Below are 18,014 nucleotides of genomic sequence, written 5' to 3'. Positions count from 1 at the left end.
ATCATATATTCTGCAGCTACAGAAAAGCCTATAGTCAGATTCGGTATTTGGCATCTTTTTTTTTCCCTCATGTTTTTCTCTAACAGCATCAATGAAACAGAGAGTATCATTGATTATTCTGAGGTCTCTTCCAGGCATAAAGTTATTCTGTTTTCCTATATTTCTTTACAAATGGAGAAAATGTAAATGATTCACCCAGAGCCACCTGTTAGGTGGAAGTAGATTCAAGACAGGGACTTAGATTCCTGAATCTTAGTTCAGGGATCTTTAAATTACAAAACGTCATGCCACATCCAGTACTAGAACATAGGACCTCTGAGGATGAGTTGCTGGCTTATTTCTCTTTATATCCTACAGTGCATAGCACATTGCCTAACATACAGTTTGCTGATTGTTAAAATTAAATTTGCTAAAAATATGAACTGAAGAAAAATCAATAGAGATTACAAAAATCGATACAAAGCCAACAAACAACTAAATCTCATCATAAAAATAAAAGATATAAGTTCAGTTCTTCAATTTGGGATTGCATACAGCAGATCAAAATTGTTTAGACGTAATTGTTAATGAAGTAACCAGCCAGTAAAGGGAGGATAGGAATGTTTGGGGTATAGTTCTAATTTGTGAGGTTGACATTATTGGTTGTGTGGTACTGTGGCCATCAGCCACACATGGCTATATCAATTTAAATTAATTAAAATTAAATGAAATTTAAAATCCAATTACTCAGTTACACTAGCCATATTTCAAATACTCAACAGCTATAAATTGTTAATGTCTAAAGTACAGAAGAGCTTAGAAGAAAATTTCTATCATCACAGAAAGTTCTGCTGGACACTGCAGGAAGGAAAAAGAATGAAATGCAGAGAAAACATTAATTAAGCTTTTACTATTCTGTGCTAAGCATTTGAAATGCCTAATTTCATATAATCCTCAAAACTTCCCACATGAGGTAGGTACTATAACTGTCCCCCTTTTAAACTGAATCCCACTGTGCTTGGAGAGATTAAGTAAATCACCATGCTTATATACTTGGTAATCGGTTTAGCCGGGTTTTCTCTCTTCTTCTTACTCCAGAGTCTATGCTCAACTGAAAAGTTATGTTGTCTCTACTGAAGAACTTGAAATGCTTACAGCCAGAGTGAACATTACACTTTATATTAGTAGTTCTTAATCCTAGATACCTATCAGAAGCATCTGGGGAGCTTTACCAAGATATAGTTACCTAAACCCTAATCCAGAGCAACAGTGGTGGTGAGAGGTGACAACGTGCTAGCAGCCCTAGCTTGGTCTCTGCACCTCCTCAGCCTTGGCACACACTCTGGCCGTGCTTAAGGAGCCCTTCAGCCTGCCGCTGCACTGTGGGAGTCCCTCTCTGGGCTGAACGAGGCTAGAGCCGGCTCCCTCTGCTTGCCAGAGGTGTGGAGGGAGAGGCACGGGTGGGAACTGGGCCAGCACGGATTCCAGGTGGATGCAGGCTTGGTGGTCTCTGCACTCAGAGCAGCTGGCCAGCACGGCCAGCCCTGAGCAATGAGGGGCTTAGCACCGGGGCCAGCAGCTGGGAAGGATAGGCTAGGTCCACCAGCACTGCCGGCCCGCCTGCGCTGTGCTGGAATTCTGGTCAGGCCTCAGCCACCTCCCTGCGGGGCAGGGCTCGGGACCTGCAGCCCACCATGCCTGACCGCGCCTCCTGCCTCGATGGGCTCCCACGTGGCCCAAGCCTCCCCCATGGGCGCCACCCCCTGCTCTGCAGCGCCCAGTCCCATCCACCGCCCAAGGGCTGAGGAGTGCAGGTGTGCAGCCCGGGACTGGTGGGCAGTTCTGCCCAGGGCCAGACACAGGATCTACTAGGCAAAGCCAGCTGGGCTCCTGAGTTGGGTGGAGACTAGGAGAACTTTTCTGTCTAAAGGATTGTAAATGCACCAATTATCACTCTGTGTCTAGCTCAAGTTTTGTAAATGCACCTATCAGCACCCTGTCAAAATGGACCAATCAGCTCTCCGTAAAATGGACCAATCAGCAGGATGTCGGTGGGGTCAGATAAGAGAATAAAAGCAAGCTGCTGGAGCCAGCAGTGGCAACCCGCTCGGGTCCCCTTCCGTGCTGTGGAAGCTTTGTTCTTTCGCTCTTTACAATAAATCTTGCTGCTGCTCACTCTTTGGGTCCGTGCCATCTTTATGAGCTGTAACACTCACCACGAAGGTCTGCAGCTTCACTCCTGAAGCCAGCAAGACCACAAACCTACCAGGAGGGATGAACAACTCCGGACAGGAGGAACGAACAACTCCAGACGCATCACCTTAAGAGCTGTAACACTCACTGCGAAGGTCTGCAGCTTCACTCCTGAAGCAGGTGAGACCACGAACCCACTAGAAGGAAGAAACTCTGGACACATCTGAACATTTGAAGGAACAAACTCCGGACACACCATCTTTAAGAACTGTAACACCGTGAGGGTCCATGGCTTCATTCTGGAAGTCAGCGAGAACAAGAACCCACCAATTCCAAACACGTTTTGGTGACCATGAAGGGACTATTGCCTATCACCAAGCAGTGAGACCATTGCCTATCACCAAGCAGTGAGTACCACTGGATCCTTTTCACTTGCTATTCTGTCCTATTTTTCCTTAGAATTCAGGGGCTAAATACTGGGCACCTGTTGGCCAGTTAAAAGCAACTAGTGTGGCCACTGAACTAAAGACATGGGTGTCAGGCTTTCTGGGAAAGGGCTCTCTAACAACCCCCAACTCTTTGGAGTTGGGAGTATTGGTTTGCCTGGAACCAGTTTCCACTTTTCCTCTACTTCTGGGCTGAGCCGAGGGTCGACACAAAGGAAAGCCATTGAGCTCTGGGGTCCCGACAACAAGTTGGTTGACCCTGCAGCCATGAGGGGAACTCTCAAAGTCATGTCGCCCAAGCAAGACTCCCCCATCTATTCTACCTACCCTGACCCTTGTCTCCTGGATCCTAATGCCTGTCAGACAAACTTCCTCTTGCCTCTCTTCTCTGAGGCTAGTCCTTCTTCTAAGAATTGCTCCCAGTCTCTGGTGCTTTACTAGTTTCTCCCATAAGAATGATTTCTAGTATAAACTCCAGGACTCTGTTACCTTCTCTAGGCACCTGGGCTCACCAATCAGAAAGACATAATTTTTGCCCAAAGTCCCATGGTAGGGGGTACTATCTGGAATTTTAGGATCCCACCTCAGACTAGCAGGCTTAACAAAAGCTATTCCTGAAGCTACAATATGGGGAGTCTCAGAAATTGTATCCTTCCTATTCCTATAAGTGAGGACAAAAGGTGTCACTCTTCCAACTCAAGATCCCTTCCCTCCCTCAGGGCATGGTCCTCCACTTCATTTCTGGGGCATAACATCTTTACAGGACATGGGCAAGGTCCCAATACTAACAGGAGAATGCTTAGGACTCTAACAGGTTTTCGAGAATGCGTCGGTAAGGGTCACTAAATCCGATCTTCCTCGGTCCTCCTTGTGGTCTGGGAGGAAAACTAGTGTTTCTGCTGCTGTGTCAGTGAGCGCAACTATTCCAATCAGCAGGGTCCAGGGACCGCTGCGGATTCTTGGGCAGGGGGAGAAACAAAACAAACCAAAACCGCGGGCAGTTTTGTCTTTCAGATGGGAAACACTCAGGCATCAACAGGCTCACCCTTGAAATGCATCCTAAGCCATTGGGACCAGTCTGACCCACAAACCCTGAAAAAGAGGCAGCTCATTTTTTTCTGCACTCAGGCTTGGCCCCAATATTCTCTCTCTGATGGGAAAAAATGGCCACCTGAGGGAAGTACAAATTACAATACTATTCTGCAGCTTGACCTTTTCTGTAAGAGGGAAGGCAAATGGAGTGAAATACCTTATGTCCAAGCTTTCTTTTCATTGAAGGAGAATACACAGCTAGGCAAAGCTTGCAATTTACATCCCACAGGAGGAACTTTCAGCTTACCCCCAAATCCTAGCTTCCCTATAGCACCCCTTCCTATTAATGATAATCCCTCTCTAATCTCCCCTGCCCAGAAGAAAATAAGCAAAGAAATCTCTAAAGCACCAAAAACCACCAGGCTATTGGTTATGTCCCCTTCAAGCTGTAGGGGGAGGATAATTTGGCCCAACCCAGGTACATGTCCCTTTCTCTCTCTTTCTGATTTGAAGCAGATCAAGGTAGACCTGGGGAAGTTTTCAGATGATCCTCATAGGTACACAGATGTCCTACAGGGCTTAGGGCAAACCTTCAACCTCGCTTGGAGAGATATCATGTTACTGTTAGATCAAACCCTGGCCTTTAATGAAAAGAATGCGGCTTTAGCTGCAGCCCGAGAGTTTGGAGATACTTGGTATGTTAGTCACGTAAAGGATAGAATGATAATGGAAAAAAGGGACAAATTCCCTACTGGTCAGCAAGCCGTCCCTAGTATGGATCTCCACTGGGACCTCGACTCAGATCATGGGGACTGGAGTCATAAACATCTGTTGACCTGTGTTCTAGAAGGACTAAAGAGAATTAGGAAAAAGCCCATGAATTATTCAATGATGTCTACCATAACTCAGGGAAAGGAAGAAAATCCTTCTGCCTTCCTCAAGCGGCTATGGGAGGTCTTAAGAAAATATACTCCCCTGTCACCTGAATCACTCGAGGGTCAACTGTTCTAAAAGATAAGTTTATTACCCAATCAGCCACAGATATCAGGAGAAAACTCCAAAAGCAAGCCCTTGGGCCCTGAACAAAATGTGGAGGAGTTATTAAACCTGGCAGCCTCGGTGTTCTATAATAGGGACCAAGAGGAACAAGTCCAAAAGGAAAAGTGAGATCAGAGAAAGGCCGCAGCCTTAGTCATGGCCCCCAGACAAACAAATCTTGGTGGTTCAGAGAGGACAGAAAATGGAGCAGGCCAATCACCCGGTAGGGCTTGTTATCAGTGTGGTTTACAAGGACACTTTAAAAAAGACTGTCCAGTGAGAAATGAGCTGCCCCCTCGTCCATGTCCACTATGCCAAGGCAATCACTGGAAGGTGCACTGCCCCACAGGATTAAGGTTCTCTGGGACAGAAGCCCCCAACCAGATGATCCAACAACAGGACTGACAGTGCCTGGGACAAACACCAGCTCATGTCATTACCCTTACTGAGCCCTGGGTATGCTTAACCATTGAGGGCCAGGAAATTGACTTCCTCCTGGACACTGGCGCAACCTTCTCAGTGTTGATCTCCTTTCCTGGACGACTGTCCCCAAAGTCTGTTACCATCCGAGAAATTATGGGACAGCCTGTAACCAGGTATTTCTCCTACCTCCTCAGTTGTAATTGGGAGACTTTGCTCTTTTCACATGTCTTTCTTGTTATGCCTGAAAGTCCCACACCCTTATTAGGGAGGGATATATTAGCCAAAGCTGGAGCTATTATCTACATGAATATGGGGAACAAGTTACCCATTTGTTGTCCCCTACTTGAAGAGGAAATCAACCTTCAAGTCTGGGCATTGGAAGGACAATTTGGAAGGGCAAAAAATGCCCACCCAGTCCAAATCAGGTTAAAGGATCCCACCACTTTTCCTTATCGAAGGCAATATCCCTTAAGGCCTGAAGCTCATAAAGGTTTACAGGATATTGTTAAACATTTAAAAGCTCAAGGCTTAGTAAGGAAATGCAGCAGTCCCTGCAACACCCCAAATCTAGAAGTATAAAAACCGAATGGTCAGTGTAGACTAGTGCAAGACCTTAGGCTCATCAATGAGGCAGTAACTCCTCTATATCCAGTTGTACCCAACCCCTATACTCTGCTATCTCAAATACCAGAGGAAGCAGAATGGCGCACAGTTCTGGACCTCAAGGATGCCTTCTTCTATATTCCCCTGAACTCTGACTCCCAGTTTCTCTTTGTCTTTGAGGATCCCACAGACCACACATTCCAACTTATGTGGACGGTCTTGCCCCAGGGGTTTAGGGATAGCCCTCATCTGTTTGGTCAGGCACTGGCCCAAGATCTAGAGCCATACAACTAATGCCCCTACTTATAGGGTTAGGAATGGCTACTGCTATAGGAACCGGAATAGCCAGTTTATCTACTTCATTATCCTACTACCACACACTCTCAAATGATTTCTCAGACAGTTTGCAAGAGATAACAAAATCTATCCTTACTCTACAATCCCAAATAGACTCTTTGGCAGCAGTGACTCTCCAGAACCACCGAGGCCTGGACCTCCTCACTGTGGAGAAAGGAGGACTCTACACCTTCTTAGGGGAGGAGTGTTGTTTTTATACTAACCAGTCAGCAATAGTAGGAGATGCTGCCCAGCATTTACAGGAAACGGCTTCTGAAATCAGGCAACGCCTTTCAAATTCTTATACCAACCTCTGGAGTTGGGCAACATGGCTTCTCCCCTTTCTAGGTCCCATGGCAGCCATCTTGCTGTTACTCGCTTTTGGACCCTGTATTTTTAACCTCCTTGTTAAACTTGTTTCCTCTAGAATCCAGGCCATCAAGCTACAGATGGTCTTACAAATGGAACCCCAAATGAGTTCAACTAACAACTTCTACTGAGGACCCCTGGACTGATCTGCTGGCCCTTTCACTGGCCTAAAGAGTTCCCCTCTGGAGAACACTACAACCACAGGGCCCCTTCATCGCCCCTATCCAGCAGGAAGTAGCTAGAGCAGTCATTGGCCAAATTCCCAACAGTAGTTGGGGTGTCCTGTTTAGAGGGGGGATTGAGAGGTGACAATGTGCTAGCAGCCCTTGCTCACTCTCAGCGCCTCCTTGGCTTCGGCATCCACTCTAGCCGCACTTGAGGAGCCCTTCAGCCTACCACTGCACTGTGGGAACCCCTCTCTGGACTTGCCAAAGCCAGAGCTGGCTCCCTCTACTTGTGGGGAGGTGTGGAGGGAGAGGCGCAGATGGAAACTGGGGCTGCCTGTGGTGCTCTCAGGCCAGTGCGAGCTCCAGGTGGGTGTGGGCTTGGCGGGCCGCATTCAGAGTGGCTGGCCAGCGCCTCCGGCCCTGGGCATAGAGGGGCTTAGCACCCAGGCCAGCCACTGCGAAGGGTGCGGCCCGCCCATGCAGCACTCAAATTCTTGCAGGGCCTCAGCCACCTCCCCGCGGGCCATGCCTGAGCCCCTCCCCCACCCTAGTGGGCTCCCACGTGGCACAAGCCTCCCTGACGAGCACCACCCTCTGCTCCATGGGGCTGAGGAATGTAGGCGCGCAGTGCGGGACTGGCAGGCAGCTCCTCCCCCAGCCCCGGCACAGGATCCACTAGGTAAAGCCAGCTGGGCTCCTGGATCAGGTGGGGATTTGGAGAACTTTTATGTCTAGCTAAAGGATCCTAAATGCACCATTCAGCACTGTGTCTAGCTCAAGGTTTGTAAACGCACCAATCAGCACCCTGTCAAAAGAGACTAATCAGCTCTCTGTAAAATGGACCCATCAGCTCTCTGTAAAATGGACCAATCAGCAGGCTGTGGGTGGGATCAGATAAGGGCATAAAAGCAGGCTGCCCGAATCAGCTGTGGCAACCTGCTCGGGTCTCCTTCCCTGCTGTGGAAGCTTTGTTCTTTCGCTCTTCGCAATAAACCTTGCTGCTGCTCACTCTTTGGGTCTGCGCTGCCTTTGTGAGCTGTAACACTCTCCGTGAAGGTCTGCAGCTTCACTCCTGAAGCCGGCGAGACCACGAACCCACTAGAAGGAAGAATCTCCAGACACATCTGAACATCTGAAGGAAAAACTCTGGACACACCATCTTTAAGAACTGTAACACTCACCGTGAGGGTCCGTGGCTTCATTCTTGAAGTCAGCGAGACCAAGAACCCACCAATTCCGGACACAGTGGGGCTAAGGCTTGCAAATTTGGGGACCACTTTTGACATGCAGCCAGAATTGAGAGTGCACCTTTTGACATGCAGCCAGAATCAAGAGTGATTGCTTAAGAGATATTTTCATCACCTTCCATAGTCCAGTTGGCAAAATGCAGACCCTACCCAAGGTCACTAACAGTAGCTAATGAAAAATCTGAGATGCGAACATAGACATCAAGTGCTACCTTCATAACACATTATGGTTTAGGGTATGTTAATGAATGACACGTTTCTATTTCCTGATTAATACTATTAGTTCATGTAACCTATGTACTACTTATCAATTGTATGTCAGAATTCAGAATTTGATAATGCAAGTTTATAAAAACAAAGGTACAGATGTAGTACCACTCTCCTTCTGAGACAAATAAATGTCTTTCTCATTTAAAAGCAATATTTTCTTCCTAAAAAATGACATATCCAAGCAGTAGATAAGCTCTCTTAATAGGAGACGTATGACATAGTGGAACAAGTATGACTGCTAACCAAGACACCTTAATTCTAGTCCTAATCATGGCCATAACTCTGCAATGGGCACAATCTATTTCTTTCCTCTGAATCTCAGTTTTCTTATCTGTAAAATAAGGGTGTTGTATATGATGATCTCCAAGGCTTCTTGCAGCTAAGATCCATGCTCAGAAGGGACTAATCTTATCACTCTTTCCAAGCTACTCTATTCTGCTAAATGCATTGCATTCATCCTGACATTTGTGTGCAGACTGAACAAACTTTAAAAATTAAACTTCATATCTGCTGTAGGACAATGCATTCACTTACATTCTAGTTAATCTATTTGTTCCATGTCGAGGAAAAACTGGGCCATCAGATGAAAATCCATCTTTTCTGCTGTCTTGTCAAGACTCATTCGGATTCTTGTGATTGACTGGTCAGAACTCTTACTAGAGAGTCAGCAGCATCCACCCAACAAGACTCATTCTTTGTAGCTGCCTTTCAGAAATGGTAATGATCTACCTACCCCCCTCGCCCTTTTACATTCACAGCTGCTGATCTGAAAATTATGATGTGTCACACATTTTACAACCTTAACATCCATCAACTCATCTTTACATTTCTAATCCCAGCTTAACTATAATGGATTTTTAGGTAGCTAGAGATGTTAGCCAATCAAGACAGAAGTCACATCATGAAGGAGTAGCATACTGAATATACATTTCTTACCTTACGCTTGTTGGTAGGACACACATAGAGATAGCTCAAAATGGTTTTCAAACCAACTTTATCATTCAGCTTCTCATAGGTTGTTCCATAATCGGTTGACCTGTAATTCAAAAAGAGCATTAATGAGGACAGAAGTAGACGTCATTTGACTGCTTGTCAGTATAATGCATGTTTTACATAGTAGAATGGCTCTCAGGAGATTTCTCAATGATTCATGTAGTATATAATGATGCTTAATGATGTACACAGTAGCATCATGTGAGTGGTTAAAATCTGCATTTAAATTGAATTGGTAAAAATTAAAACTCCATCTCTCTACTGCTCCTTAATGTATGCACATTGCATAAAGAATGTGGTTAATTTAAAAATAATAAGAGATGAGAGTGCCCCTTGATTTGACCAAATAATTAAAGAGTTTTTAGTTAGATATGACATTTCCAAACTTTTACTTTATGTGTGGCGCAGTAGAAAAGCAGGTTCTCGTGATTTATCTACAAATTGTGTTTTCTTTCATGAGTCAGGGAATATATGGTGGATCAGTCCCTTCAAAGGTCAGTCAGTCTTATTATTTAAGGGCAAGAAAATATCTCAATAATAAGTGAGATTTCACTAATTTCTTACTCCATGGCCTTTTCCAGTGTTAAGCAATCTGAAGTCAGGAGGACATGACTTCTCGACACTGACTCTGTTTTTCCTATAGAGCCTCTCAACTTTAGCCATTGGTCAACAAATTATTCACGCAGATTAAATAAATTGCTTTTAATTACCTTCTCTATGAAGGTCTACTCTATTTCAGAATTTTAATCTTATTATATCATCATGACAGCTATGTACAGCAGGGATTATTATTTGTATTTGATGACAATGGCTGAGAGAACTTCAGTAACTTGTTCGAAGAAATTTAAAAATTTTCCTGATAAATGGGCAGCTAGAAATTGAATTCAGGTATTTTAGCCTAAGCCCCATGTTGCTTTCATTATACCTCAACTTTTTTTTTTCCCCTTTTTTCTTTTCTTTTCTTTTTTTTTTTTTTTTAATTTAAAGAAGATAGGGCTGAGCACAGTGGCTCACGCCTGTAATCCCAGCACTTTGGGAAACCAAGATGGATCAATCACTTGAGGTCAGGAATTAGAGACTAGCCTGGCCAACATGGTGAAACTCATTCTCTACCAAAAATACAAAAATCAGCCTGGTGTGATGGCACACACCTGTAGTCCGAGCTACTTGGGAGGCTGAGGCACAAGAATCACTTGAAACCAGGAGGCAGAGGTTGTAGTGAGCCAAGATCACACCACTGCACTCCAGCCTGGGCCAAGGGGCAAGACTCTATCTCAAAACAAAAAAAAAGGCCAGGCGTGGTGGCTTACACCTGTAATCCCAGCACTTTGGGAGGCTGAGGTGGGCAGTTCATGAGGTCAGGAGTTTGAGACCAGCCTGGCCAACATGGTGAAACCCTGTCTCTACTAAAAATACAAAAATTAGCCAAGCGTGGTGACAGGTGCCTATAATCCCAGCTACTCAGGGGGCAAAGGCAGGAGAATTGATTGAACCCGGGAGGTGGAGGTTTTGCAGTGAGCCAAGATAGTGCCACTGCACTCCAGACTGGGTAGAGTCTTGTCCAGAGCAAGACTCCATCTCAAAAAAAAAAAAAAAAAAAGAAGAAGAAGATAGATATAAAATGATATAAAATTTCCTTTCAGCTTTCTTACTTAGGAGATTGTTGATAAAATTCATTCATTCATTCACATTTTGTAGTGCTCCTAAGGCATACCAGTGTTGCTAAGTGCAAGGACACAGCACACAGCCTCTACTATCAAGTATGTCACACTTTTATTTGAAAGAAATATAAACAAATATTTAGAATATGTTAAGTGCAAAGACAGAGATATGAGTTAACAATGCTTAGAAATTAAAGTTGATTTAATTAGAAAAACACAAAAATTGTAAGCATCTTAATTAATTTCTGATACTGGTAAAAGTTACAAATTCTTACAGGCCACAACGACTAAGTAGAAGTGTGTGTTAACAACTTCACTACAGTCCGTTCAGTATATATGGTGGACCAAACACTGGAGCAAGAAAGCTGTATAAAAGTGATCCTGGAGCTAGGAATTTAGGATTTATTCTGGCTGGAGATTCAAGATATTTCTTCCTAAAATTTATACATAGATGGCAAACAGAAAAAGGGTCAACAATTTAGAGGATTGAGATGCCATTCCTAATCGCTGAGGAATAAAGTACTATGCAAAACTTCTTGAAATAACTATGAACCTCAAAAACGGGTAAGTTTAGAAAACAAAATTAGAGCATCACAGACTAGATGTTACCTTTGTAACAAAAATATATACCTGGCTTATTTCAGGACCAGTCTCTGCACTATTATAATCAAACACACATTAGCTTAATAGCCAAGAATATTTGAGGAGCATTCCAGAACTATTTCACAGGATATCTTATTAATGAATCACAACAAAACTTCTTAAAATCTTCCTTTCAAATCTTTTTCTCAAAAATTCATAGCTTATTTGAGGGAATTTTCTGGTATTCTCTAAGAAATGTCTAAGATTTCTTCCCTAGCCCAGTCCACTCTTTTTTTTTTTTTTCTTTTTTGAGATGGAGTCTCACTTTGTCACCCAGGCTGGAGTGCAGTGGGGTGATCTCGGCTCACGGCAACCTCTACCTTCTGGGTTCAAATGATTCTCCTGCCTCAGCCTCCTGAGTAGCTGGGATTACAGGCACACATCACCACACCCGGCTAATTTTTGTATTTTTAGTAGAGATGGGGTTTCACCAAGTTGGTCAGGCTGGCCTTGAACTCCTAACCTTAGGTGATCCACCCACCTCAGTCTCCCAAAGTGTTGGGATTACTGGCGTGAGTCAAGGCACTCAGCCCCTAGTCCACTCTTGGTGTTTTGTCTTTTTTTCCATTCTTATCTTATCCTCCTGAGTCAACATTTTCTTTCGAGAAGGTCTTGTGTGTGTCTCACATGTTGCTAGCCTTATTCTACCTCCTTTTATTGTACAGTGTTTTTTCTATTCATTATTCTGAACAATACTCCCAAGTTCCAGAACCAAAAAAAAAAAAAAAAAAACAGATGCAAAATCTACCCTGGGGGGTGGTGGGAAAAGAATGAAATGTGTAAATACTGCTACATTAATAAATTTAGCCTGATGATAGGTGGAAATCAGTAAGACTACATTAAAGACGAGAGAATGGTTCAATTTTCCTAGTGGAATAATGAGAAAAAGAGACTACAAAAGTAGGAACTAGTCTATATAGAGTGTGACGAGTTTCTTATAATTTCTATTAACTTGATCCTTGAGCTATTCGACGAATACTTTTACATTTAAAAAAACAAGGCATAGAAAGGCAAATGAGGATTATAAGGATGCTACATACAATCATCCTTATTTGCATGTGTGTGTGTCTGTGTGGGTGGGTGAGTGGGTGCGTATTAAACTCTAATCCTAATGTGACAAGATGACAATTGAGTGACTTAGTCAGATTTACATTAGCAACTTTTTTTTTTCAGGAAGCTTACACTACGTTATTGGACATTTTTATCTTATTGTAACATAATTCATCCGGCAATCCAGATGCTTCAAGGTATCCATCATTTTTTGGTGCCATCTCTTGTTTCTTGATTTTACAAAGCATAAAAGTTAACCCAAATTTTGATAATTCTCCACTCGAGCAGAACTGCATATTTAAACATCATGGCTTTGTAATAAGCAATTGATAGAAAATGATGCATTTTCACATATCCAAGTGGTATAGATTAGCGGTTGTCCAAGGGTGTCCCACAGAACTAGAATTAGATAGTGTTGATAAGTTTCATTGGCAGAACCAACAATCAGCTGGCGTACATTGGTATGGCAGTACAAAAGTAAAAATAGTAAATACTTTCAAACCAGTTGATAAATAGTTACTGCACCAAGTTCTCTGAGTAGTTTTTCCTGTGAGCCTTTTCACCATGCCACTCAGGGGCCTTTCAAGTTTCCTCACAGTATAGCAAACAAAAGATTGAGGCCTGGCACAGCAGAGATCCTCAACAAACTTGCTCCAGCACAGACACCTGTGCTGATCTGTCAAGGCCTTTGCCAATCAGGCTGCACCCCAGTGGGGGACTCAGTGACCTTGGGTTGGCATTGCCATCATGGAAGGCAATTTCTAGTGCCCATCTGTAAGCCCTGATTCACAGCTAAGAGATGCTTCCAGCTCTACTCGCACATCTATGGGAGCTGTAGTCACCTATGGACATGAGCTCCAAAAGAGCAGAGGATGCCTTTTACCTAACAAAGAGTTGAGTCGATGTGCTGGTTAAATATTTTCACTATCAACCCTAGGTATGGAAGAGGAGGACATTTTCCAAGAACAAAAAATATTGAGAAATGTGTGATTAGGCAACATTTAATATTCCTTTACTTCATAACGTTTCACAAACTATATTATTCTAATATACATTGAACCTCTTAAGAGCATATTTCATACAACATTTTCTAAACATATTTGATGATAGGATCCATTCTTGAGGGATATCTAATGAGATTAGTGTTCTGAGCAACACACTTTGGGAAGCATAAGATCAAAGATAAAGAAAGGAAAAGAAAGGTATGGATCTTAATTTCGTAAGAAAGAGGAACTATAAAAGTATCTCAAATGAAAATTGCAAACAGAAATGCCAGCCTGTACTAATCATAAAGTGACTACTATTATAATAGAAAAACAAAAAAACAAAAAAAAGGAAAGGAGCTTAAAATGTGTATCTTAAACACTCATAATTAAGATGCGACATATGCAGCCTTGAATTCTTCGCTTGTACCATTTAAAAAAAATCATTTCAAAGCAAGCATTTTTATTTTCAGGCTTTGTTTACAGGTTGACTTATCTATAAATGAAAAAGAGAGCTTCTGTCAACACTTATACTGTGCCAGAAGAGGCTAAAAGCTTAACAAAATAAGCATTCCATGAAAATAAATATGCAAGTGAATAAATTAAGGTTCACTTTCTTCTGCTTTTGATCTTTAATCTTCACACTACTGTTTTTACAAATATATCTTAGTGGCTTTTAGAACATTTGAAAGTATGTCTCTATTTAATTATTTACTATGTACATAGAGCTGAAATAAGTTGCTCTGTGGCATTCAGAAACCACCATCTGAGGCATCCCACCCACCTTCCAAGAGGTTATGATCTTTTTGAGGTGGCAAAATCTCCTATCACGCTTGAAAAAAAGGATCAGCATAGGATACAGCTAGTTTTGATAGGAGTTGCTGAAATGCAATGTGTGACTGGATTTCCTTCACTATAATCTTATGCCATCAAATGGGATACTAAATAAACACAGAATCATTGTAATTTAAATTAACCCATAAGCACAATGATTGGCACATAAGTAAACTATAAATGATAGCTTTTGTTACTCATTTTCTAACATTTTTTTCTTGATTGTTTTTGGTGTTCTTTGCTCAATACTTACTAAAAACCTATAACATAAACCCTCAAGGAAAACCCCAATCACTAAACATAATTTTGACTTAGGTTGCTTAGAAGAAAGGATATTCATAAAGCAATCACAACATTTTAAAAATGTAGCATAATTTAGTCTATCATGTCTTGAAGGATATGTGCTAGTAGTTTTACTTGGTGCTTGGATCACAGAGTTAATGGTAAGAACTGGAATATAAGAATTAAAGATTCCACACTCTGCTTTTATAATAATTATGTCAGAATTCCATTGGTGAATAGACCATTATGCTTAAAAATCCTAACAGAAGTGGGGCGTGATGGCTCATGTCTGTAAACCCAGCACTTTGGGAGGCCAAGGAGCGTGGATCACCTGAGGTCGGGAGTTCGAGACAAACCTGACCAACATGGAGAAGTCCCATCTCTACTAAAAATACAAAGTTAGTCGGACGTGGTGGCTCACGCCTGTAATCCCAGTTACTCAGGGGGCTGAGGCAGGAGAATTGCTTGAACCCAGAAGGCGGAGGTTGCGGTGAGTTGAGATCGCGCCATTGCACATTAGCCTGGGCAACAAGAGTGAAACTCTGTCTTGAAAAAAAAAAAAAAAATTCTAACAGATAACATAAAAATGAATACTCCTTGGGTACATACAATGTTATCTGAGTTCTTCACATGCAGAATCCCATGAGATGGACACTGATATTAATATCATATGTTACAAATAAGGAAGACTAAAAAGTGTAACCAGTCTGCTTAAAACTAAAGAACTTGGGAGGTACGCCAGGCGCGGTGGCTCATGCCTGTAATCCCAGCACTTTGGGAGGCCGAGGCGGGCGGATCACGAGGTCAGGAAATCGAGACCATCCTGGCCAACACGGTGAAACCCCATCTCTACTAAGAATACAAAAAATTAGCCAGGCGTGGTGGCGGGCACCTGTAGTCCCAGCTACTCGGGAGGCCGAGGCAGCAGAATGGCGTGCAACTGGGAGGCAGAGCTGTCAGTGAGCCGAGACTGCATCACTGCACTCCAGCCTGGGCGACAGAGCGAGACTCCGTCCAAAAAAAAAAAAAAAAAAAAAACATGGGAGGTGCTGAGTGCGCACTGGCCGGCAACCTTGACTCCATACTGCTGTGCGTCTATCAAAAGCCACCAGGAGACATTTGCAGTTAAGGAGATGTATTCAGAAAATTTAGTTGAGCATTCTTTAGTGGAAAAAAACCATTAACTAAAACTCTTTGAGGTTGTATATGGTGTGGACCAAAGTCTGGCTTTTCTTTATACCTACTAAAGGGCAGGCCTGCCAGGGAAAATTGATTTTTTTTTAAAACAAGTATAAGCAGAAACTCTCACAAGGATCTATGAGGAAAAGACGGTATATCCTTTATCTGATCCAGCCTGGCTCCTGTGAAAGCTGAAACCATGCACAAAGTGATTGGGGCCAACCAGTTAATGACTTGATGATGCCTCATTAAGATTAGCAAGATGTCTCAGTCTAATAGAAAAAGCAAGTTCTTAAAGCAAAACACAACTGGAATCAGTCACTCACTGTTACACCCATTGCAGTGCCTACACGACTTAGTTGGACTCCTAGCCCACTTATGTTGCCCAGTGCAATGCCAATATGTCAAAACTAGATTCCTATTCAGCTTTAATTCTGCTGATTTTTAGCAAACAGGATGTCTGTGGTCAGAAGTTTCTTCTTAGAAATAAACCAGCTGAAGTTAGCAAAATCCACAACTTCAACTTACTCAACCTCTGAAGAACTTCTAGCTTCATTATAATCCAATTTCCATGCTGAATGACACTCCCACCAGTACCATGACAGTTGACAGTCACCATGACAATGACTGGAGGAGACCAAGAAAAAACAGAAAAGATGCAGCTCCTTGATTCCAGGAAAGTCTCAGTCCCTTCAAAAGAAAAGCAAAATATTCCTCCCCTTGCTCTTCAACCCAACCCCCTACGTTAAAGACACCCTGTATTTGTAACTGCCTGGTTCTCAGGAGCCGAGAAATTAATTTGTGAGCTATGTTCCCACTTCTCCAATTCCATGATTATTGAATAAAGTGTTGCTTGACACTCGCTTTCAGTTTTGTGTATTGGCTTTGCAACACCAAACAGGAAAAAGCCCCCTTTGGGGTAACTGAGACCCCCCAATAACATCACTATCTAGTAGGCAATCAGTGCCCTGGTTTCTACAACAAATAAATTTCTCAGTACTCCACAGAATTTCATGTATAATTTGCATTCCAATTGTCACCTAATAGGATTGCAATATAATTTTGAGCTGCCTGATACCCAATCCCTCTCTTTTCTCTGCCTCCTCCCCACTCTACTCCCATACCAGCCTTGTCCCTTCACTTGGAAAGCTCTTTTCCCAGATACCTAATAGATAACTGTCTTACTGCTTTCTGAACAATGCTCATGTTATATGAAGTAACAGCCTCCCTCACCCACCCCTCAGCACACTCTGCACTTCCTAGGTGCTTTTATTTTCTGTTCACAGTATTTATCCCCATAGGATAGATTTTTACTTATTTTTACCGTGTCTTTCTCCATGGGAACAGGGCTGATGTCTGTTTTGTTCACAGACGTCTTCCTAGCACTTAGAACAGCAACCTGGGCACAGTAGGCACTATTTGTTTTTGACTACTTGCTAGCCTGATGGATGCTTGCTTTTCTTGTGTTACCTAGTGGACTTCCATGAAGTAAAAATTGAGAAGCTCATATGGTTTGGCGAGGACTTTCGGCCACAATAGCCCCTGCTGTTAGAAGATACAATCAGCTGTGCGGAAAGAAGGCAGACTAGGGTGGTGACTAGGTTCTATGCCCTCTGCCTTTTAAAAATTAATAACCTTGATTTTTAGAGCAGTTTCAGGTCCACAGCAAAACAGAGTGGAAAATAAGTAGTTCTCATATAGCCCACCCCCACACATGCATAGCTTCCCCCATTAGCAGTATCCTCCTTCAGAGTGTTACATTTGTTACAATCAAAGAACCTACAACAAAGCATAATTGTCAATCAAAGTCCACAGTTTACATTAGGGTATACTCTTGGTGTTACCCATTCCATGGGTTCTGACAAATGCATAATGACATGTATCCACCACTTGATATCATAGAGAATAGTTTCACTATATCAAGAATGCTTGGTCCTCTTCCTATCCCCCTAACCCATAATAACCATGGATCTATTTATCCTCTCCATAGTTTTGCCCTTTCTAGAATGTCATATATAGGCATACCCTGTTTTATTGCACTTCACTTTATTTCACTTTGCAAATATTACATTTTTTACAAATTGGAATTTTGTGGCATCCTGCAGGGAGCAAGTCTGTTGGTGCCATTTTTCCAACAGCACGTGCTCACTCTCTGTGCCACGTTTTGGTAATTCTTGCAATATTTCAAACTTTTCCATTATTATTACATCTGTTATGGTGATCTGTGATCAGTGATCTTTGATGTTTCTATTATAATAATTTTGCGGTGCCCTGAACCGTGCCCATG

At 42.7% G+C, this 18,014-nt stretch overlaps 1 protein-coding gene across 4 annotated transcripts in view; it reads right to left on the bottom strand.

Annotated features, from left to right (window-relative positions):
* Nucleotides 1–18,014, bottom strand: part of LOC105478290 (sortilin related VPS10 domain containing receptor 1) — a 596,134-nt gene that overhangs the window by 261,625 nt on the left and 316,495 nt on the right. For all 4 annotated transcript variants that reach the window (XM_071069161.1, XM_071069160.1, XM_071069162.1 and 1 more), the window contains exon 3: nucleotides 9,040–9,139. In XM_071069161.1, the coding sequence (XP_070925262.1) occupies nucleotides 9,040–9,139 (100 nt within the window). The remainder of the gene's footprint in view (nucleotides 1–9,039; nucleotides 9,140–18,014) is intronic.

This window comes from Macaca nemestrina, chromosome 9, assembly GCF_043159975.1.
Source record: "Macaca nemestrina isolate mMacNem1 chromosome 9, mMacNem.hap1, whole genome shotgun sequence".
Classification (NCBI taxonomy): domain Eukaryota; kingdom Metazoa; phylum Chordata; class Mammalia; order Primates; family Cercopithecidae; genus Macaca; species Macaca nemestrina.
Note: the sequence above shows the minus strand (reverse complement) of the source record. Positions and strands in the feature narration are given on the sequence as shown.